Source organism: Myzus persicae, unplaced genomic scaffold (genome assembly GCF_001856785.1).
Source record: "Myzus persicae strain clone G006 unplaced genomic scaffold, MPER_G0061.0, whole genome shotgun sequence".
Taxonomy (NCBI): Eukaryota; Metazoa; Arthropoda; class Insecta; order Hemiptera; family Aphididae; genus Myzus; species Myzus persicae.
The window spans coordinates 80,217-105,142 of record NW_019104266.1 but is presented as its reverse complement, the minus strand read 5'-3'; the positions used below and the strand labels follow the sequence as shown (position 1 = coordinate 105,142).

The 24,926-nt window shown below is 32.1% G+C and overlaps 1 protein-coding gene across 1 annotated transcript in view; it reads left to right on the top strand.

The window, feature by feature from the left end:
* Positions 1-24,926, top strand: part of LOC111040640 (protein Wnt-5b-like) — a 62,431-nt gene that overhangs the window by 34,930 nt on the left and 2,575 nt on the right. The window contains exons 3-6 of the mRNA XM_022324613.1: positions 2,850-3,030; positions 9,208-9,319; positions 10,734-10,836; positions 24,599-24,766. Coding sequence (XP_022180305.1) covers positions 2,850-3,030; positions 9,208-9,319; positions 10,734-10,836; positions 24,599-24,766 — 564 coding nt within the window. The remainder of the gene's footprint in view (positions 1-2,849; positions 3,031-9,207; positions 9,320-10,733; positions 10,837-24,598; positions 24,767-24,926) is intronic.

Here is a 24,926-nt window from a genome sequence, read left to right as displayed (position 1 = left end):
TCTTAAAATAAGAAGATAGGTATTGATGAGTATTATTTCTGAAAAAGTTTGTGGATAAATAAGGATGAATTATATACAACATAAAATAAGATGAACAATTTAGTCTGTGATGTTGCAAATAGGGAGGTTGCGCTGCAATGGATGGATGTTAAATATCTTATAATGCGGATCAGAGCCAAATTTAAATCAACAATGACATAAGCATAACATCGTCATATTGATGATATTCACCATCATCGTATCCATCTCTCCACGTGGGTCTAGATTTTAAAGGAACTTGTGACACTTAAAACGATTTGTTACGTAGTCGTGTCTAATAGTGATGGCGGGGAACTCGTATGCAGCGTATGTGTGGTGTGGATAATAATTCTGCAGTGTAAACAATGAATTTTGTATTTTAATGAAGACGTACATAGTAATTGAGGAGGTAGTTCAATGGTACTTAACAAACATAGAGCAGGAATGATAAGTAAGATCCAGTCCAGTAAATTGTTATGCAGTTAGTATTAAGTGGGTAATAGATTAGAAATAAATAGTAAATATAGTTTTATAATTTTAGTTTTGGAATTATTTTCATTAGTGAATATTTGTTTAATTATTTGTTAAATGAAAAGAAACTTCGCAGCGGTAAATACAGTTACGTTATAGTACATAATAATATATAGCAATTAGCAAGTATAGAATTAGTTTATCATTAAACTAGGAATCAAGCTTTATATAATGACCTCGTGTGTTTTAATGATATCACAAGATATATTTTTTAATTAAATTCCTATTTCGGCCGAATAAAGTAATTATTACAAAATCTCAAAATAACTCTTATATAAGACTTTCAGTTCACTAAAAATCGTTAAGGTAATAACCTACAAATTATTCAGCTTCTAAAAAAAAGATAAATAATTTCATAGATTAAAAGAGTGCAACAAGTACCTATTCTGTACTAACAATAATGCTCTATTATATTATCAAATATTATCATTTAACACAAACATTTTTGTTTTATATTCGAGCGATAGTTTTTTTTGTATATTTTCATATTTATTATTTTTACTATATGTATTTTTGTCAAGGGCAAAATGTCACATATTTCATCCAAGAGGGGATATCCATTTACAGGGGCTAAATATCCTCCCAAGTTTATTCGTATTAATTTTGAACGAATAAGAGTGGTGGTCGAAAAGGGTTCCATCCTTGTTTTTATTTATCATTTATGCACCGACACGTAATCTATAGAACAAGTTTGGGTGCAGTATAATTGCCACGACGCGTCATGAAAGGGTTATATTCTCGAATTTGAATGACGTGATTTACAGCAAAATTGAGTGAAATGTAGTGATTAATGTATCTGAGTTACCTACCAACAATGTAATTTTGTTTCTCTCTCACAATAATATTTAAAATATGCTTAAATCTCAAAACGCACGTTATAGAAAATTACATGAAATTAAGAGAGCGTTGCTATAATGTTGAACCAAACTCAAGCGCTAATTTTTTTTTTGTAATAGACTGATAAATATTTTCCTCGTGTTTTGTCTTCGGTGGCCGTAGACTATAGTTGTTATTTAGTACGTGCATTGACCAAGTGGGTGACCTAAAAACGTTGGAGATTCAAGTAAAGACGATAATACTTCCTGGTGCATTGGAAGCTTTGCTCCAAATAACGAGTCAATCATAAAATAATAAAATCAAGTAGATTATACAATAATACATCTTATCGTGAACATATTTTATTACGAAATAAATACTTCGAGAACATCCTACCTATAAATTGTATAAATTGTATGTTTGAAATGTATTCAAATTATACTGAGTATAATGTATACAAATATAATATGGTATTTCACAAATAATCATTATATGACTAACCAATATGCTCGTGTATATTATATATGGGTTGTCGGGATGATATCTCTTAGATTCTGATTCTTGATGTTTGAAATTTACGATAAAAAATAATTAAACAATCATCAAAACGTCGCGTGGGCCAAGTAGCCAACCTCCTATACATTTTGTATGACCCACAAAATTGATTGAATATGCGATTTGAATATTAAACAACTTTTTGTTTTAATCAATACATAAATAAATATATTAATTTTACTGATTAAATTGTATGTATCTATACATAATATATAGGCACACTTTTTTTTAAATTACCTAATCATTTATCAATGATTTCTATTATAGTTAATACTTTATTTAATATTTTATAGTACCTATTTGTACGTCATTTAATTACCATTAAACATGTAATAGTATACTATCATTTTAAGCTGCTGACATTTTTAACATTGCTTAAGTTAAAATTTAGAAAAATATGGCATATACACGTTATTAATTAATCTCCGCTCTAATATTATATTTTATCACCAAGGCTGGCTTCCTAATTTAAATTGTTAATTCTCTTTCATTTATTACTTAATTCTTTTTTCATCTGTTTTGTGTTTTTATTGAAATTTTCAAGTTACAGTATACATAGATTTTTAAATAAAAGCACTTAAAAACAATAAAAACCATTTATTATCTTTAAGTATATAAATATTACACATTTCTATATAAATCAAATTCAAAATATCGTTATCTCGAGACATAAGACCAGTGTATTTGGTACAAAATGTATTAGTTTACTTTAAAATACCTATATATTTACATACTGATTAAGAACAATTTTAGTCCCCTGCCCACCGCAGTAGCTTATGGTATCGTACGTATACCACACATCGGGTATAAAAGTATTATTTATATTTTAATTTTTTATGTTTATATTATTTATTAGTGTATATTTATGATTTAACGCGCTGAGATCATTTAAGGGTTGAGTTTAATATTTGTGTCTATGTCGGTTACAGGCAGCCGCGAGGCAGCATTCGTGCAGGCGATCAAAGCAGCCGGCGTTGCGCACGCCATGGCCCGCGCCTGCAGAGACGGCCGTTTAAACACGTGCAGTTGCTCGAGATCGGGAAGACCAAAGGATTTGAGAAGGGATTGGGTTTGGGGCGGTTGTGGAGATAACATGGAATACGGATACAAGTAAGTGTGTTTTTGTTATTTTTCATAATAGTTTTTTATCGCAGATGTAAAAAATAAAAAAAGTACCACTGTACTAGGTTTTTTAATTATAACAGGGACGATAAAGCTAAAACTTGAAAACTGTTAGATAGTTAATTAAGATTAATCTTTGAACCTTTTTTATTTTATGTACATATTTCGAATTTTGTTCCACTGGCCGCGGATTGTATGAAATTTCTTATAATTGTATTAAATATTATTAAAAATTAGCTTAAAGACCACGCGGGAGTAAATGCCATTAAAAGTAGAAACTATCAAAATGTGCATGCGTGGCGATTAATGGCCCTAATTAAAAACACGTCTATACAATATTGTTTTTCTTAGATTTAAGTTAACTTTTATGTTTTACATTGATAAAAAATAATGCAAGTATACAATTTCATGATAACTTAAAAAAATGTCATAATGTCATAATGTCATCATGTCAAATGTTATAACTTTAATGTCAGCAAAGTTGCTTGAACTCATTAAAGCCATTCATTATATTATGAAAAATGTCTGTATATAATATATATCCCACGTAAGCCAAGGCTTCGACTGAATTATATACAGTACAAATTTACTAAAACGGGAAATAAAAACAATGAAATGCGATACATCAGATCAATCGGGCACATTTTAAAATGACAGATTGGCAGCCTATAGAAGTCATTACAATTCTAAGCTCTTAGACCACCATGGGATGACAGTTGTAAACTCCCGTTCTCGTATATATTATATACATATTACAAATATATTATATGGTATATAAATACTTGTGCCATTGTTATTCCTTATATAGTTGTATGAAATGTTCAGTGACGTGGAATTTCTTCCTTTTTTGAAAATATATGATCCTTATCGAATTCGTTTGATGATGGTTGAGAAATTATTTTACTTTTGATAATTTCCAAATGGATTTCAGGACATTTACGTAGTTCAAAATATAATAATGATCAACTGTTAACTTCTCACTTTTCTTTTATAATTTATATAAACAGTAAACCTACCTTAGAATGATTATTTGATTAATATATGTATAATATTTATCTCAACATTTTGTTATGTAAATATATAATATACAATGTATTAGGTAAGAATTTAATGTACATTACGTTTACCGTTTACTTGCGAGTATCTGATAACTACTGGTATTGTTTTTGATTTAACAAATTACTTCAATATTTAATAAACTGATTACTTGAAAAATTTGAAACTCAATTACTTGATACTTAAAGATAAGAAAATTATAATAATAAATTAATAAATATGACTAGCTACATATAGCCTAGGTGCATCATTATTTTGCAACTAATTATATTTTATATTGTTATAACATGACATGTACAGAATATTACTTAAGAATTATAAAAAATATTATATAATGTTGTGAAATGATTGGTCATATAATTTATTATATTTCCTAAAAGTTCTTAAATTGTGTAGGTAAGCATTAACAAATTAAAAGTAAATAATGATGTAAAATGTCAATGCCTTATAATTTATTACTTTTATTGTAATGTAAAGCACGTATGTATATATTATTCAGAAGTTATAACACCTACCTACCTACTTACTTATTATAAATTTATTTTTTCATGTTTGTAAAAAGACAAAAAAAAATTCGTTCGATTACCCGAAAAATTGTTGTCCACCAAAATGTGTAAAGCGATAACGCAGACAGGAGGTCGTAAAAAAACATTTTTCGACGTAGCTCGTAGGTATGAACACTTTATAGTTGTGTTTTTTCACTGTTCCCGTTTCTGAAAATATAAATAACCAGGTAAACATTTTCGATGAGATAGCCGAAAAAACTACTTTACGCAACGCACAAGAACATTTTTTGTCCGTCACATGAAACTGGTTTGAGTTTTCGGTGGAAGTGCAATAAAAAATTTATTAAAAATAGAAAATAAATTATTAATGGTTAATCCGAAGCTTGTGCTCGTTCACCAATCGCACATTTGAATTTTGAATGTATATTATATTTTATTCGAATTTAATACATATTATATTTTACAATACGTGTATTACGGAACAATAAATAACGTGCCTTTATGAATAAAGTAGAAGACAAAATCCGCAACTTCATCATTAATATCAGCCTATAGGACTCACTGGTGGTGTTCTCGGCTAACCGATTTCATATGTAGATAGGTATTATACGATTATATTATGATACAAAATTAGGATATAAAATATCGTTGAATGTACAATGCAGACGGGTATAAATTCTGTGTAGTACCCTTGTAGTATTTATTGGTGTGAGGAGGGGGGAGAGGTAAAATATATAAATATTGGGATATCCCCTTTGGTATTTTTTTTTTAAGGTAGCCATCCTATTTGGGTTCATTTTAAGGGTATTGATCTGATAAATTTCAGAAAATAAATCAATATAAAAATTAATTCATTCAAATATAAATATTTTATACAGTTTAAATAGTAGTTAATAATAATCTTTTAAAATATAATGTAATAAAATTGTATGTTAAATTTAGAAACAGGAAAATAAAATAGATGCTAGGTATTAGAGCTCTAATGGCTTTCAAAATTCAAACATTTCAAAATGTTTTGAACAACGCCAATGAATAAAATGAAGACATTTTTTATTTTATAATTGATACCTATTATTATATGGCCAATATATGTGATATAGTGATCATAATGTGCCCTTGAGGTGTTTTGATTAAAATATGCAATAAAAAGTTGGTACCCATACTAAACATAATCATAAAAAAACCTATAAAAGTATAAAAATATAAAAATACTCATTATATATATAAGTTGCTATTATACGGTCGCTACGACACCTTTCTTTATTGCAATACATTTTGTTTGAACAAAATCAGAACAAGTTTTTATTAAAAATAGACAATCGTGCAAAAAAAAATGAAAAATAAAAATAAAAATAAAAATAGAAAAATGTACATACATAGGAAAATCACTGCTAGTTCCTAATTTCCAATAAAATATTGTAATTTGTAATCAACAAATAATACCGATACAAATAAGTATATCAGTTTATGTAAATATTTATTTTATTATAAAACTTCTATTCAGGAAGTATAAAAATTGACTAATTGTGGAGCGATATGAGTGTATCATTAATTTTACAATGTGTGTTTTTGTCCAGTGTATGTGTAAAGTTTTATATAAGAAAAAATGGTTGTAAGTAATTACCTTTGAGGGTTCTTTTTGAAGGTGGTTTCTGATGACAAATTGATACTGGTGAAAATTTAAAGTTCCCAGTACTTTACAAAATAATGGGGAACAACTAAAAACATGGAGCAAAACGAGAGTTTTTACAGAAAACCAGTTTCTTGTAAAATTGGTTTTCTTATTTTGTTGTGATTTAAAAATGAAAGTTTTTTTCTCTATAAATGTCAATAAAATTTCTTTGGATCGGTTAAAAAGCATGAAAATTATAAGGAATAGGTAGGTTCTTTCAATGAGAGGCAGCCTGTATTCGATCATTCACGCACACCGGGACATCAGTGGATCAGCAGATCCTGTACGTCGCTTGAAGAGAACACGAATATTTGCAAATTATTTTAGTTTATTCAAGTTAAAATGTATAAAATGTTAAATTTTCATAACTAAGGCAGAAATTATTAACGTTTTTTACTTAATTTTAAGACGTTAGAAAAATAATATTTTTTGCTAATTAAATTTTTTAACCCTAATGTAGTCCACATTTTGAATTTCATATTTTGGAGCATGTTTAAGTATTGAAATTTTCCAAAAAATATTCTGCTGTGAAATATCAAATGTTGATCGTAATATACTAATAATATCTATCCTTTGAACAAATCCTAACGGTACTCATAATCTAAGTGACAGCGACCGGCCAGCGTTCGCAATATGCCCTTTTCCCCACACAAAACCACCACATTCGAGCGATCTTTATTAGTGTTCAACGTTCGTATATATATATATAATAATCGAAAATTACACGAGAACTGCGGCCGATAGGCGTTAGTACCTACATTATATTATATCAATTAATATTATATAGATTATTATTGTTTCCACTTTCCTGCGTGCATATACCAACCACAACTCGTAGTCTTCACCTAAAATGTAATATTATATTATAGTGTTGTTGTTGTTATTTTTATTATTATTATTATTATTGAGTCATGGATTTATAGCGGTCTAGAAGCTGTTAAAATAAATATAGGTTCCCTCGGAGCACACGTAATATTAAAATTCCTGCGGTGTGTCGGTGTGTACCGTGACTGCGAGAGCCCATTGTTTTCACCGCGTACCCATAATATACGCACGGCCGATCTATTGCTTCTTAATGGGGGCACCGGTTAATGTATAGTACTTATATTATGTACGATAACTGGTAGTGGTGGCGATTACCCTCGTAATTACAATATAATTTTCGGGCGGGTTGTCCAAAACCAATTAAACGGACAGGTCCCATCGGGTCCACGGCATTTACACCCATTGGTATTATATTATACACACCCGTTGTAGGTGATTTGTATTCATGTGGTAATTTTTAATATAATAATAATACAATATAATATACCAGCATCGTTGGTGTTGCGACCGACGCCGAAGACTTGCAGCGACCTCCTGTTGCAGTTATATTGTACGCCGTGCCGCGGTGAGAAGTCTACGCATCGTCTCCTCGATTAGCTTCCGGAATAATATACGTGTACATCATAATGTAATACTAATCAGCTCTTGCCCCGCAATGATTAACCGCGTGGTCCGAACATGGTTATTTCGAGCAGTAAGCGTTAAAAACAAAAACAAAAAAAACCAAAAACATATTTTGAGCACAATCCATTTGTTTTATGGAATGGGTGCTTGTCTACATAGGCAATATAGGTACAAAACGCTATAATGTTTTAAACATTTTTTTTTTAGATTTATCCTATGATAATTATGAAGCCGAAGCGTTCGAAATGCGTGCGTCCGCCGTTTGAATGGAGAACTACGTTTTTTTAGTATTATATGCGTACATAATATAAATCTTAAATCAAAATTATATAGTTGTCAATAAGTCATATTATAGCCGTGGCCAGGCCAAGAACTATACATAGACGGGGCTCGTAACTCGTGTACTTAATAATTATAGCTATATATGTATACAAAATATTTGGGTCCATGCCGCGATTAATTATTGTCATCCATAATTTCGTATCTGTAACGCTCGATGAGAATACTACTTTTAAGTGCTGTGTGAAAACGATTAACAATATTTATTAACCGTTTATAATATATGTGACGTGCGTACGCTGCATACATACAACGTTTGTATTCTTGTGTATATACCTATAGGACAGAATAAAAGTTACTGTCTGACAACGTCGGGGGGAAATATTCATTTAGACAACTGTGAAGTTTCCACTAGGTCTGATAATATTATTAAATCACAAAATATAATAATATGTAGGTTATCTAGGTATGTTATTTAGAAACGTTAGATATTACGCGTAGGCAAGTTTTTTTTTCGTATATGTAGATAAATAGTATCTTTTGACTGCAGTTTTGATTAGTTATTTTACTTTAACTTATTACACTATATCGTAATTTGTAGGTAACTACACCCATAACTCATGATTCATAAGCGATGTAAAATACGAGAGACCCAAGGTACATTTTGAGTCCGAAAACAACCATTTAAGTATTTAACTGATAAATTTGAAAATGTTAGATAGGTAAATTAAACATATTTTTAACTGAGAAATATTATTGAATTTAAAAATTCTAAGATGCGTACAAATAATACATTATAAAATATTGAATAATTATTTATGACATTTCATATCGATATTATGAATAATGAAACGTTAAACCGGACCTAAAATAATTGGATAAAGGAAAAAATAATTTGATTTATATACAAAAAAATATGTATGTATCTATTATTGGTACTGATTTCAACAAAAATGTTAAAGGATGACATGCGTTTAACTTATTAGATAGAAAATGATAGAATGTATTTTAGAAAATAATATCTACGTACCTTAGTACAGTTGTGAATGAATATCAGTTTAAAGTTTAAAACCAGAATTTGGTTACTGATGAGTGCACTCATGATGGGTACATAATAATATTATGTTTAGTGATTTTAACGCTAGTGTATCAAGTACAAAACTATAGTGTTTATTGCTAATATTTGTTATTTGTTGTATTTAGGTTCACTAAAGTGTTTTTGGACGTTAAGGAAAAGGAAAAGCGATGGAAAAAGGGATCTCCTGAACAAGGACGAAACTTGATGAACCTGCATAACAACGAGGCTGGCAGAAGGGTGAGGAGTTCATCTTGTAATAATATAATTAGTAATACATCTCATCTGTACTGTATCATTAAAGTCAAGCAAGGCGAAGTGGGCTGGAATATCGCTCGCGTATATTATTGCATATTATTATGATTTATTATTACCTAAGTGTACAGTTTCATGTGTACTGGGTAGGGCCCCGTAGGATTGCTACCACACTAAATACATGCCATGCGGTAATTTTCAAAAAGATCCCGCGGTAGCCGGCAAGCTATTATTACGTGTGCGGTGTGTATAATGTCTAATCATTTTTAACCAATTTGTCTTTTTAATATTGGTACTTTTCATACGTGTTTATATGGACGAAATCTGTGGTCAATGGCTTGTACGTACGGTTGAGGTCATGCATGCAGTGGATTCGAAAAAAAAAAATAACAAAAAATAAATATTGTTTGTAATCAAAACTTAAAAACCGGTTAGGTTTTCGTGTCACTGAACACGTCATATTATAATCAATCTATTCTAGTTAAATTTTGTTTTTTAATAGATAATTTTAGTCCGTGAACTATACATACAAAACTTAATTATTTATAAATTTATTCGAGAATACAATTTAACATTGTATAAAACACGCGATGTTGGAGCTGTCCTGCAGTGTTTCTATGAATGGGTTTTCAGATAATTATTTTCGCTTAATTGCACAGCTATACATATAGGTATAAAACATGTGCATTTTGCCTCGGACTTTCATTTGTACATCTATCGAACAAAAACTAATTCGCAATTTCGCATATTTTATTAAAATGATAATTCTTGTTTATACATTTTAATAAGCTTATTTCAACAATTTAAATAAAGGATGATGCATCGATGTTTAAATGTCGTTGGGTTTTTTTTTTTGCTATTACTTTATTTAATTTATTCCATCTACGAACATTTGAAGCCTGTGTAAGACAATTTGTTATTGCGTGTACATATATTACATAGTAAAATAATACGTTGAATTATTACTGTGTATAGACTATAGACGCATAAAATATTCAAATCTTCATAATATACATGTTGACGTCATTATTTTAAGTCTTAAGTGGTATATCCATATACTTTATCACTACCACTTGATACGGTCTGTTTGATTTTAAATTAATTAGTATACTTTTTTGTTTTAACTAAACATTTTTGGAGCAAATAACAATCGAGGTGTTTTCTTTATTATGATGAAAATATAGATTTTATTGAATTTGTGAATATTATAGAAATGTGGATTATCTAATATTATATTCAAATTACCTAAGAAATTTAAAAAAAAACAATACTCCTTTTTAGTTTCAGTACCAAAATATCCTTAGTCCAGATGACATATTACCGTGTTATCAGTGTTTATTTCCAGCTGTTTATTTATGTTTGTTGTTAATATTTGTGGTGTCAATTTGGTTTTGTATAGGCCGTGCTCAAGAAATCCAGAGTGACGTGCAAATGCCACGGCGTTTCCGGTTCATGCAGTTTGATTACTTGTTGGCAGCAATTACCGTCTATTCGCGAGTTGGGTGAGTACCTGCCTAGTCACGGGCTGGATGAATTTATATGTTATATAATTTGTAGTGGACTAATTACGCCTGAAACAAAAATAACAAATTGTTACACGACGGAAATTAGGAATTCAGTCGACGACAACGCCGATGTTATCGACGGAAACGGGTCCCGTGTACATACGTATTATAATACTATGGCTTATAGTTCTGGTAATGATACCTTATACCTAGTAGTAGTAGTAGTAGTAGTAGTAATAAAACGGGAAAACGCAAAGCGCTGTCGTTTGGTTCAGATTACAATTATTATTATTATTATAAAAGATCAACGTGAATACGTGATGACTGATGATGCATTGATGCTTAATATATTATAAAATAATTATACGTGTCCGTTCCCGGCCACACGCGAGACTCCCGACAATAATGGAGTCTGAACGGTTTTTTATGTGTTATTTCTGTTCGATTAAATGTGTATAGGTATTTATCTGCATGGTATATACCTAATATTATAATGCATAAAGTGATACGGATAGAGTACCTACGCCTATATAGGATATTATATATTATAGTGTTGTGTTTCGGGAACCTGTTTGACACCACCACCACCACCACCACCACCACCACCACCACGATCATCGCCACTATATAATATATAATATGTAGGTATATGGTATATAAACGACAATAGTATTATATTAGTTGTATATCATATATATATATATATATACATACATATATATTATAATATGGGAAAGTATAATATATTATTCCTAAGTGTATTGGCTAATACTAATTAGTATAATAATATTATTATGGTGGGAACAAATATATCGGCGGCAACAGCGTGCGGTGGGCGCGTGTTTTGTAGTGGCGTGTGATGGCGGGTGGAGAGGCGGCAATTAATAAAATCCATTAGGTCGCCAAGTAGACAATTAATCACCAGTATTGTGCGTAGGTACGACATTCCGAGAGACTCATCTCGGTGCTCCCCACCGCCGCAAGACACCGGGCGTATATAGTTTGCCGTTTTATTCTCCTCTTAACATGTAAATCCGTATATTTATGTGACGTTTTGATTTAAAGGTCTTCCGTCCTTGGACGGCATTGGAGTGGTTTTTATTATTATTATTATTCACGAGCTACGAGAATTATTACGCGCGACCCGCCGAATACCGAATCGACTGCCGCTGCGGAGATACAAAATACATAGCATCGGCCGATGTACCTATCGGCGATTTCCGATGATCCATTAGTTACGACGGCGGATAGTACTATAATATTGTAGTGAGTCATCCGGGGCGGGAGACTCGCGCGGAGGCCGTTCGCGACGAGATAGCTGGTGACCGAGACACATATTATTATAGTATCGTAAATATAATAAATTTTAATGATATTACAATGTATACCACGCGCGATACCGAAAGTGAATCCGAGAACCGTGCAAATAACCGGTACAACCGACGTGCCTTACACAGCACTGTGTATTTAATATTTATACAATAAATTGTGCATTGTGTGTTTGATGAACGTAGCTGACGACACCGGAAACGATATGAAGGGGTGGTGGTCACCATAGTCCCTCTAATGTGATTTTTTATCGGAACGGGTTCGGCACGTGTTAAATTATTACTGTCGAACGCGAATACGTAATGAGCCCTCTGTGGCGGCGAAACGATAATAATTTTATAAATTCGGAAAATAGTCCGAAAGACAATTATAATATATATTATAACCGTACGTTTCAATGTTTCATCTAGAGATGGGTGCTAAAATTATATAACTATTTACATTAACTGAACTCCTTAGACATTTTAGGCAAGTATGTAAATCATGGGTACATAAATTGTTTTATTTTTTTAAGAATAATTTAACTTAGTTTAACATAGTGGACATCTCGGCGAAGATGCGATTCCCACAATCTTCCAAAAAGTTTTATTTTTTCATAGGGTTATGGCTTATTTTTTAAACTGATCTTAACAATATTTGTGGCATTATTGCATTTTGGCTTGGATTTTCCTGGTGAAGAAATTTGTTTTTCCGGTTCTACATTTTTTGAATACCCACTTGACATTCTTTATAATTTGATGGGTGGTTTCCAGACAGAGGGTGCATTTTGTTGGTAGTTTACGGTCTTTAGGACAAAAATATAAGTGTTGAAATAGCCACAGCCTACACAACTGCATAGTATATAGTATATGTTTTAAGTCCATAATCCATATCCATGTCCGTAATTATGCACTGGGTTAGTTCTTTTTAACGTCGAGGGCTCATTTCCTTTCTTATTTTCACAAAGTGAATTTAATTTTCGGATATCACTGTAATTCAATGAATGTTAGAGGTAAAACAAGAATAGAGCCATATATATAGGTAGCTGAAGTAGGGTTATTGTATTGTTATGTAAGACGTTGTTAATATTTCTATAGCCAAGGAATAAGAATCTATTTTTGCCTAGTTCCTCTTTTATGAAATCTATCGGCTATCCGTGTTGTGTAGGATGTAAATTACGAATGATGATGTGATGTTTCCTTGATTTTAGTTGGTGGGTATAGAAATTTACATTTTCTGATGTAGGCATGTTCAATTTTACATTTTAAAAATAATTAAAAAAAAAAAAATCGGTTTTAGGTCTAATTTTGTTCATTTGTTTTATAATGATTTGGCAAAAACTGAAATGGGAAGTTTTACAATTTTGCTGGTTTGATTAAGACAGACTGCACTACTGCAGTGATTTTAAAAATAATTATTGATACTTACTTCTTTACAAACATATCGTCGATATCGACAGAATTTGTTTATGCATTAGAATTAGTATTAAATGACTTACTGGACCGTTTGCTTGTTGATAATTTTAATTGGAGTGACGCCTCGGGTAAAGCATAATTAATTTTATCAAGTTATTTGGGACCATTAGTTATTAATTATTATTTACTACGAATAAATAATAGTTAGTGAATAATTAGTAGACTCCCGTGTTTATAGCTGAATGGCGGCAAACCTTTTTAAAGTGGTGATAGAGGGCTGGTGATTAACGATTTTCAATAGAGCAGAACTAGTTGATTTTAATGAGGTAAAATAAAACAGAAAAGCACAACTGCGTAATATATTATATATTATGGTAAAAAATAAAAATAACAACGGAGCGAAAAATTATGCGAGTAGCAAGTATATAGTATATACTATTATATAATCGTTATAGAAATTTATAGATCATATAACTAACAGAAACATTTCATTATTTCATCTGTGTGAAATACGTTTTATTTTATTTATTATATAATATATTAATATAAAAATATTAAGATAGTTATTCGTATATACGTATTATTAATTATCATTATCATCTTAACATAATAATTAGTATCTGTATACTATAGATTTTCGCATTAAGGTGCCTCTACTGTCTTTGCTATAATTTACAATCCATTTCAAACCCCCTAGTTACGTTGAACCGAACTTGATATGTATGCTCAATGCTCATGGTACGTATTTACCAGTAGGGTATAATTTGTATTAATGTATTTGTGCACGGACGCCGGCTGTGGGAGTTAGTGGTATAGGTATTACTATTTACTGTATTAGGTATTATATACGATTACATACTTATTGAATCGAAACTAAAACAAGAAAAACAAATTAACGCACATTATCGAGAGAGAGTACATTATTATTTTTGTTTTATTGTTTTTTATTCGCTTCGACAATTTAAATAAAAATGGTTACGGGACCTTAAAAAAAAACGTGCGTGAACCGCATAAACAACACTGCAGCGTATACAGACTACAGATTACAGTTTTTCATCGACACGGTTTATTGAATTATATTATATAATTGATAAAAAGAAAAAAATTTCAAGTGAACATTAAACACATTTATAGAACGGAGTCTGATGTATAGTGTGTTGAGTTTTATTTATTGTTATTGTTATTGGGCACTTATCGTCGTGATGCGTATGCGATATTGATGCATTATACATTGTTGCTTGGAAGTTGAAATCATATACAATTTAAGTATCTATACGTTTGATAATTTATACGGATGTCTCACATAGATCGGATAAATGCGTGTCGAATGGACGTCTAGGTCGTGTAGGACCACTCTAACATATGTATACAATATCCATAAATGTGGACATCGACATCAACGGTGCACGATATTGTAATAGAAACCATCCGACCGAAATCGGTGATTCTCGATCGGTATTGTTTTTGAACGACTCACCCTCATCATAATCGTTCGATACAGTTTTACGAATTCGGCTGCATAATGCAATATACAGTATAATATTATGTCGTCTACGAACACAATAGGTGCCTAAACAAATGCCTAGTGTTGTTGTTGTAATTTTTTTTTTTAAATATTAACCGTATAATCGTATGCAACATGGTCCGTTACAGTTCGTGAAATTTCGCCACGGGCATTTCCTCTCGCGCGTATAGTGCGTACCTTCATAATATATATGATTGTGCTTTGTGACGGGAATACGGGATCAAAAACGAACAAACATAATGACGTAGGACTGGATACAAGGGTGTCGAAGTGTCTGGGAAGAAACAATTGTTCAGTCGATTCAATATGCGTAATCACTGTGCTTTTGTTACATAAAAAACTGCGGGTTTTATATTATGCATAATATAATAATAATATATTATGCGTGTGTGTGTACACTCGTCCTTTAAACGTGTATATATGGGCATAAAACAACTAATAACAACTATTACCGCCTATATATAGGTATACCGCGGTGACCGCTGAGATTGAGAATATATTATTATTTATCAGGCGCTGTATGTGTATGTATGTTCGTCTTTTCGTTGCCCACTGTTCCAAAGTAAACTCATAATTTTCAAACAAAACTCACGCCATTACATGTGATTATTTCTACACAGTCGATTATATGCTTTTCAGTCAGCCTAGTTCAATAGCTATAGACTGAAGTTGTATGCCTATACATGGATTTAGATTAAACGTGGCACAAGCCACAAATATGTAAATTCAATTGTATGTTATTGTTTGGGACTGACTGTTAATTTACCTTAAGAATATGCTTGCATTAGGTTCACAACCGAACCAATTAAATAGGACTCAGTGCCGTAGCCAGGAGTTTTTTTCTTAGGGGGAGCTATCATTTTTATTGCTAGGGAAGGGTACTACTCGTACTACCACTTATTCAAATTTCGATACTTTGGTGAGGAGAGTTTAAGCCCATAAGCCTCCCCCCGGCGACACTGAAATAGGTGATAAATACATGTATACAGTATATGTTATAATGAAAAAAAGGATCTATAAAAAAGTATAAATTAGTTCCATAGTATATAGTTATAGTTTTATGAAGCAGGTATAAAAGTTTGAAGCTTTGGTATGTGTACGATAGAAAATCTTCAAGCGACAAGATATCGAGAACGACAGACAATTATTATTATACCACATTTAATAATTTAACGTATTCCGCGTTTATAGCATGCAGCGTAATTTATTGTTAAATATAATTATTTATAGCTAGTAATCGAGTCGTATGGCAGCAGCGTCGATCGATATTTATTTATTGTATTATCTATGCAATCGGATTCAGGTACAAACTATATTCAACTGTACACGCATGACGTGTTACAGCCCGGGACGATCTCCAAAAAAAAAAAAAATGCATGGTGCGGCAAAGTCTTTAAAATTGCCGACTAGATTTAGAAATCTTGGATTTTTGAACGTCGAATAAATTTACCGAGCCCCGACTGCTGACCGAAACTCTAATATTGTTGCAGAGTGATCAACCACAATCCCCATTCTGTTCGTCAATGGTTAAACTATAGTGTATGACTGGCACTAACTGGAGTACAACTGTACATGTGTATAAAATACGACGACCCGTCTTCGGAAGCCGAAACTATATATTATAAGCGCCACGACAAGAATGCTCTATTTATTTACGCATATATGTGTAGTACTACAATACACTAGCAGTAGGTATATAAGTATAATTATTTAATAACTAGCAGCAAACACGAGAATATGATATATTATATTATGTGTATACATTGCGAGACCTGCAGCTGTTAGATGTGATTTTGAAGTCGGGGTGGTCGACAATCGTAATTCCGATCGTTTCGTTGAACCCTGCAATCATACTCCACCAGCGACCCGTCGAGTTTTTTATGTGTCACTCATTGAGTCGATACGAAGAGAATATAATATTTCAAAACGAATTTCAAATTTTCAACTCAAAATAATATTGTTTTCGAGGTGACAAGCTGTGTGCCGTGGGTGATTGCGAAAAGGACGAATAACTGTTTGGTATTCCTACTATAAATGTTAGCTTTTTGAATCTCTTCTTCAACAATGGGCAACCAAATCATGACGTTTCGACTTGCGGCTCGCTGTAACATTTAAAAAATTAATTGTGGCCTAAATAAAAAAAAGGTCGAGCATGGCTGGTTCAACCTGTACCTATATACACGCGGAGACATTCGTCGCGGGCTTGCAGCGAATTTTTTATCATTATATAATATGATGGAACGCGTTGGCTAAGGAAGACAATTTGTTGTAAACCGACTTCACAGACGCTCGTGCGTCTCGCGCGTAACGTGGTCAGTGGTCACTGCAGGTCACTATAGTTTTATACCACGGTCCACGGCGGTCGAGCTATAGCAATTCAAGTATAATAATAATATTATTATTATTATTATTATTATTATTATTATATTATGTACATAGCTTACTACATTCCGCGTCTGCTGCACAGGTCCGTCCGTATACAATATATACATATTATCGCTTTGGTATCCTAAATCGATAAGCGATGATGATACCTCTATACGCCGCGCCGCCGCCGAGCTGGTCTGGTTTTTATTTTTTATTATGCTCTTTTAATTTAATTTATTACACTAGCCACCGCGATGATGTTGGCGGCGGCGGCGGCTTCGGTTTCTAGTTTCGCAACACTGCCTTTGATCGACCCGCGAAAAGCGGCCAGCTCGTCGGGTTAGGTATTATACGCAGGTATATAGGTATACGCGGTGCAGCTATATGGTATATAAAAGCCGGTCGTGAATATTTGTCTTATTCAAAGTTCACGATATATGTTTGCAGACAACTCAAACACGTATATAATACGGTACGTATATATTATAATACCTCGCATTATTGTAAACATGGAATTTCAGTTAGGTATATATACTGCCGCCGAATTCACTATTAGTATTATAATAATAATATGTAGTATATTATATGTATACGTTTCGGGACGTACATATAAACCGTCTTCGACGCGTGTTTGTGTATTTTACACGAGTTTTGTCCAAATACAATTTTAATGTAACTTCGTAAGTCGGATTTATTTCATAGACGTATAACGTAACACGCGCGTATATATAGTAGTTTACGTATATTATACATAGTAATAACGCCCGTTTATATATACATACGTACAAGTAGCGTTATTATAGTTCGACGAGTATAATATCACCTGAAGCGATATTATAATAATATATGAAGTAATGGATATTGGATAGCTGCAACGTATACCACCATGTTATAATATTATTATTGTTTGCCTCGAGCTGTAAAATGTCGTGTGTCTATGTACATATTGACAACCGAACACGAACATATCATAATAATAATAATAATATATCGAAATAATCAATACTGGACATGTATAACAGGAATAAAGGAATGTAATAGACACATATTGACGTAAGTAAATAGATATGTAAAAACTAAAATTGCTTAAAATTGTATTCGCGTTAAGATATATAATTAATATCTTAATTAATACTGAGCACATCATTAGTACCCTCTGCTTACATTACACATTATAATAAGCATCATTATTAGCTATTCGGTTTTCCATCATTGTTTATTCTATGATTCGACTGTTGTGTATAGGTATATTGTTTTACAGGTATATAGGAAAATTACTATATATAAACATATAGATTTTTGTTTGAAAGTTGATTTGAAATTGTATTAGAGAAATAATTTATTACGAGGGAAAATCATACTCTGTGAAAAAGTAATAATTCAAGATTTAAAAAAAAGTTAGTAGATATATATATTGTCACCTGGCTACGTATAATACTTAACTTTATAATAAACATGACAATTGTATAAATTGGAAATGAATAATGTGTGGTTTTTAAAAATTCGGTTCTTGGCTAGGTTTTAAAAGCGGGCTATTCAATATAATAAAAATGTTGTATGTACCAATTGGCTAATTATGTATAGGTACCTGCCGCTGTCATTATTATATGTATATAAGACAAAACTGGATTTCTGATACGGTGATGAATGTCTTTGCACAATATAATTGTAAAGATGACTAACATGTGTTAGGAGTGGCTCAGGGTAAAGAAGACGTGTTTTTCATAAGTTATAAATTGTTTGCATTTTTATAACAGTAACAGCTATATCCCATAGCTATATGCGGTTTCACAGTTGTAAACGGCGTTTATTCAAACACTTGTAACAATAAGAGTATAATATATAAATATGTTTATTACATAACATTTTAAGATTACTTTTTAGTGTATTTTATACGAGTGTGTAAAAGTTTTAGAATGGAACTGTTTACATAAAGTCGACTGGTTTGTACCGAAAGACTACGTGGGTGTCCGCGGGGTTCTTTACACTTGCTTCACAATCCTGCTACTACCACGCTTTGTTAATAATAGCCGAAAAAGAAAGTTCACTTAGTGTAATAAATGTTTAATCCTGATTCCTGAGAATAAATCTGTCTAAACTAAAATAATACATCTCCTGCGGGCGTTTTTTCGCATCATAAATATATTTGCAAGTAGGAAATGTATACTATGATTTATATTATTTTGTATACAGTAAGTAAAAACTTAGGTTAGGTGTTTATGTTTGAATAAATTAACGTAGGCTGCACATTAAAATGTACTAAAATCGTATACGGTTTAGAGTTGGGTCTATTGCAATTTTCGAGAGCCGGGGACAATAATATTTTCACCTCATTTATTTTTACGCATTAAATTTAATTCAAAAAGATTTGACTTCGATTTGATATAATTGTATAGAGTTTATCATAGTATTGTATATAATACTATATGCCTATTGTATGGTGGCTATTCATACAGGATAGAACTTTATCTAATGTTTGAAAATACAAACTGGAAGATTTAAAACAATCCAAAAATATCCTTTTTGTGATTTGCGTACCTGAACACTCGTCACTCAATATATAACGTTTCAAGTATAAATTCAAAACATATTATGTATACACCTTGAATTATTATTTAAAAAAATATGTTTTTCCGTCCCTCCGATTCAAACACTAATTTCATCAAGGTGGTCCAAAAAAATAAATACTTTCCAACATACGTACGCATTAAGTGTCTACCTATATTATAATATATATAAAATTCGTCTTTACCCGTCGTTGTAGGAGGGGTACAACATAAAATAAATCAATTCTCCCAAAAGTCTTCCTCTAGTCATTCGATCAATAATTATAATTATAGTTACCACGTTTTTAATGAATATTTTTATACTACTTGGTAGTTGGTACATGTGTTATGAGAAAAGACCAGCTGGCCCTCCTCATAGGTACTGCAGACACTGGTGATCGTGTAAAAATTCCAAACATAGTTTACTGTACTCAGAAGACTTAGGTGCAACTGAAGGGGTGCTAGGGAGGCTAATCATCTCCCCTCCAAAAAAAAATCTAATTAGGTGCATGACATAAAAAATATATACAAGGTACCTACTACCTGGTATTATAGGAAACACATTTCTTGGATTTCACCAAAATAAACTTGCCTCCGAAATTTGAAACTAATTAGTGCGTTGTACCTATGCCTTTACTCACAAGTCAACATAAAAACTATCGATTTTTTTACTGTATTGAGTATATTCAGTGATTTTTTTAACAGTAAATAAGAAAAATAATGTATACATTTTCTTGTATAATAGGATGTGAAAGAAATAAAATCGTTGTTGTTGCAGCTATTATCTTGAATAAAATACAATAGGTAACTACTTATTAACATTTAAGATTGAATAAATATGCAGCATTAAAAATATGTTGTATTAAATTAATCAGTAAGAATGTGTAAATTGCTTATATCGAATAATTAAAATTAAAACAAGTATCTAAATTAATTTTGAAATTACCATGTTCAAGGACAGTGCAGAACCGATTAAGTAAACGAAGTTATGATTTTAAAATGGGTTAAGTTCGGGAAAAACATCATGAAATCCTAGAAATCACTTTTGCTGCTACACCGAACCATTTATAAAGATGAAACTCTGGTATGAATAATATTATATACATACACACCAGCTGAAATGTATGACTTTGTAGCGCTGTGCACGTGTGGGACACAGCTAAGGAACTGGAACAATATTATTAAGAACCCGTGAATTTTTTTTCGTGTCAAAAATATTGTTTTATTTTTTATTTTTAATAAAACTAAAAAAATCATGCAGGTAGGCCGTTATGTTACATAATATTACACTTGGCCATCACCAGAATTCTACACCTAGGCACTAACTGATAAAAATTGTGGGGGGGGGGATGAAAGGCTTTTCTCATAACTAATATACAATTACAAACTAAAATGCCATAGTTGCAATAACATACTTATATAAGAATAAAACATATTTTCGTATAACATTACCACGCACGGGGGGGGGGATGAGGGGGTTAATCCTCAACTGCACCGTATGCTCGTCTGACTGTCGGCCTGGGCTCGATTATTATAAAACGTACAAATGTACACGGATTTAGGGACGTTTACATGAAAAATATTTACGTCTGGACTCGCGCGGTGTTTGCATATTATTATGTACGAGGAGCAGGACACTTGGGGCGCCAGGGACTTATAACGAGCGGACACCAGACAAGTGTCGCCCTTAGCAGAGACAATATTATAACACTAAAATATAATATTATACTTGATACGAGCAGGCGGGCTGAGTATACACAATAGATCGTGCGAATGGCGTGAGGAATGACTCGTACGCATATACATACGTTAATAGTATTATATACACATAGTGTCACACTACCTATTTATGTATATTGTATTGTATATGTTACACATACGCACGTGGTATATATACGAGCAGGCGAATGATGTATGAGTCCATCGTCGTCGAAGTAGGTCTGAAGTGTAGTATGTATGTATAATACGATATTATTATATGAGGTACCTCTGGATGTAGTGAAATATAGGCGGAGAGGGAGTGAGTGAAAGAGCGAAAGAGGTGTTATAATGATGACGATTACGTCCAAGTGGCGAACAAACTCTTGTGTCGCCGCCATCGGGATAATAATATAATATATTATAACGTCATATTATTATTATTATTTTTAACACTACTACTACTACTACTACTACTACTATACTACTACCATTATAGATATATCTTGTACATGATGTATCATATATTAGGTATACATATTATGTGTATCATTACAATGGGGTTCACGCGAGTCGTTGCCCTTTTATTCTTAGTAATTTAGATTTAGCGTTTTGCCTACACGTTAATATACCATACATAGAATGTGCACATTACATATACCTATATACGATGTGATTCTTTTAACATCGAACACTGATTATTTCAACTTATGCCTATAGGTTAGGTAGGTTAGATTAGGTTACACTGACATATTTGGAAAATTTCTTTTCGGAAAATGTGTAATCATATTATACAATAATATGGTATTATCTAAGCTTTAAGCGCTATACTATATATCTATATGTTATATGTATAACTAAGTTAAGGTATATTTTAACGGAAATAATACAAATGAGGCATTCTTTATTTCATTGAATATTCGATATCAAAAGATTAAACATAAAACACGTATAGAAAGAGAATAAAATCATATTATATGTACTTATTGTACTTATACTATACTTAGTTAGGTATAGTGTTACACTACTTACACTGTAGGCATTATGTTGAATCCATCTCAAATTTGTTGTAAATTAGGTGGGTAGGTACATTGTAATGGGGCGGACTGGGTCAATATTTCAAACCGAGAATTTTTTATAATCAGGTAAGGAAGATTTAACTAAAAATAATGATTTTTTGATTGCCAGACACGCCATGGACATGAATATCAGGCCAGGCCACCAAACCCCTATGTGCATGTTCTCGAAATACCTTGGACATTCAGTATTTTCACACCCGAAAACGTATCGCAACACAGCAATGTGCACCTCTATCCGTATAATACAATACCGTAATTTCAATACGTCGTATAACGAACGGCCAGTGCACTATATCATCGACAGGCTACAAGTGATATTATCACATATACGAGAATATATATGGGTTTTTAGAATGATTTTTGTCTGTCATCTCTATACCGCATATTATTACATACTTATATTGCAGGTATTAGGTAAACCAATTTGTTCCAACACTGCGTCAGTACACATATTATGATAATATATCGTGTACGCATTCTGTTGGTGCCTATATATATATATATTGTATACCTATAAAATATACCTACCATATAGTTTATAATATATTATATACATAGCAAGGTACCTCCTATACAGCCGCGGCTATACGTATATTATCATAATAACGGTCCAAGCCGAGGATTGTGCACTGCGGCGGGCGCCTATGTAATATAATTTTTTTATGGACACTGACGTTTTAGTCGTTATTTTAACACCCGACTATTGGACGTATTTCTTTTTCGTTTTATGGACCAATAATAGTGTTCGTGTGTGTTCGTAGGTATTATGCGTACCTATAGCTATTATATATTATTGTATACGTATGCAGCATATTATATTATTATACCTAGTAGGTAGGTAATATACCAACCGCCGCCAGTATATTACACGCGTTGTATTATAACATTATATAGCTAGGTAGGTATAGGTATTATGGTACATTGGTACATAAATAAGGCGGCGTGTGACACCACCGCCGCTCGGTCACTGTGTATTCTAATCCGATTACCTACGTTCTTTGCCTACACCTTATTGGATCCTCCGCAGCACTCGCTGTACCGACGAATAGTAATACATTAATAAAAGTATAAGAAAAAATTAACCAAAAATTGCAGGAGAACTTTCAGTGCTTTTGACTTGAACCACCGCGTGTCCGAGACACTATCAATATTATTTATTATTGTTGCGGTGAGACTGAGAGGGTATACCGAATTACCACTTCCCAGCTATAGGTAGCACCTACCGACCACCATCAATTTCATAAACAATTTTCGTCACGAAATCGATCCCCATGACGGAGTGCATATGTGCAATGCCTACCTACTACAAAATGCATTAATATGCGAATAATGCATCTCTATCCGGTTATGTTAACTGGCATTTATTTATATATTTAATTATTTAAAACACATGATCTTACTTCTATATAATGTCCATTGTATTATCATTATTTTGTTCCCCTTCCTGAAGTAACGTCGGTGAAATTTTGATTTTAAATAATGTCAACATCTTGACATACCATATCTACATCACTTACCTAGGTGTAAACATTTATTGTAAGTATTTTACAATCAAAAGCATTTGGGTACTTTTTTAATGATGTCGACAGTATATATCGAATATTCCAGGACGATTTTTATTTTTTATTTATAAGCCATCGACGCTTAAATAAACGAAGTAGTGCAAACCGACAAACTCGAGGGGTGGGTACAATTTGAATATTTTTCAAAATGATCACAGTCCATAAAACTGTTGAAAGAATCAACCTGTATACCTATACTCGCGCGTGATAAAGTATTATAAATGCGAGTAAGTGAAAATAACGGTGTGCTCTGTTTCAGGCGAACATCTGAAAGAAAAGTACGAAGGAGCCATCGAGGTGAGGGCCACCAGACGAGGACGGTTGCAGATCAGGGATCCTAGGTTCAGTCTACCGACGGCAAGCGATCTCGTCTACATTGACGACTCACCCAACTACTGCATTAGGAACATCACCGCTGGTTCTATAGGTAATAATTAATATGATCTTACTATGGTCCAGGGAATTTTGAAAGTTGCATGTATTTTTGTTGATACCTTAATAAATGAAAAGAGGGTCAAATAAAAATCCAAAATTTGATTTTGCGTATTTTAAAGTTTTTGCTTATTATAATGTATATTTGTATATTA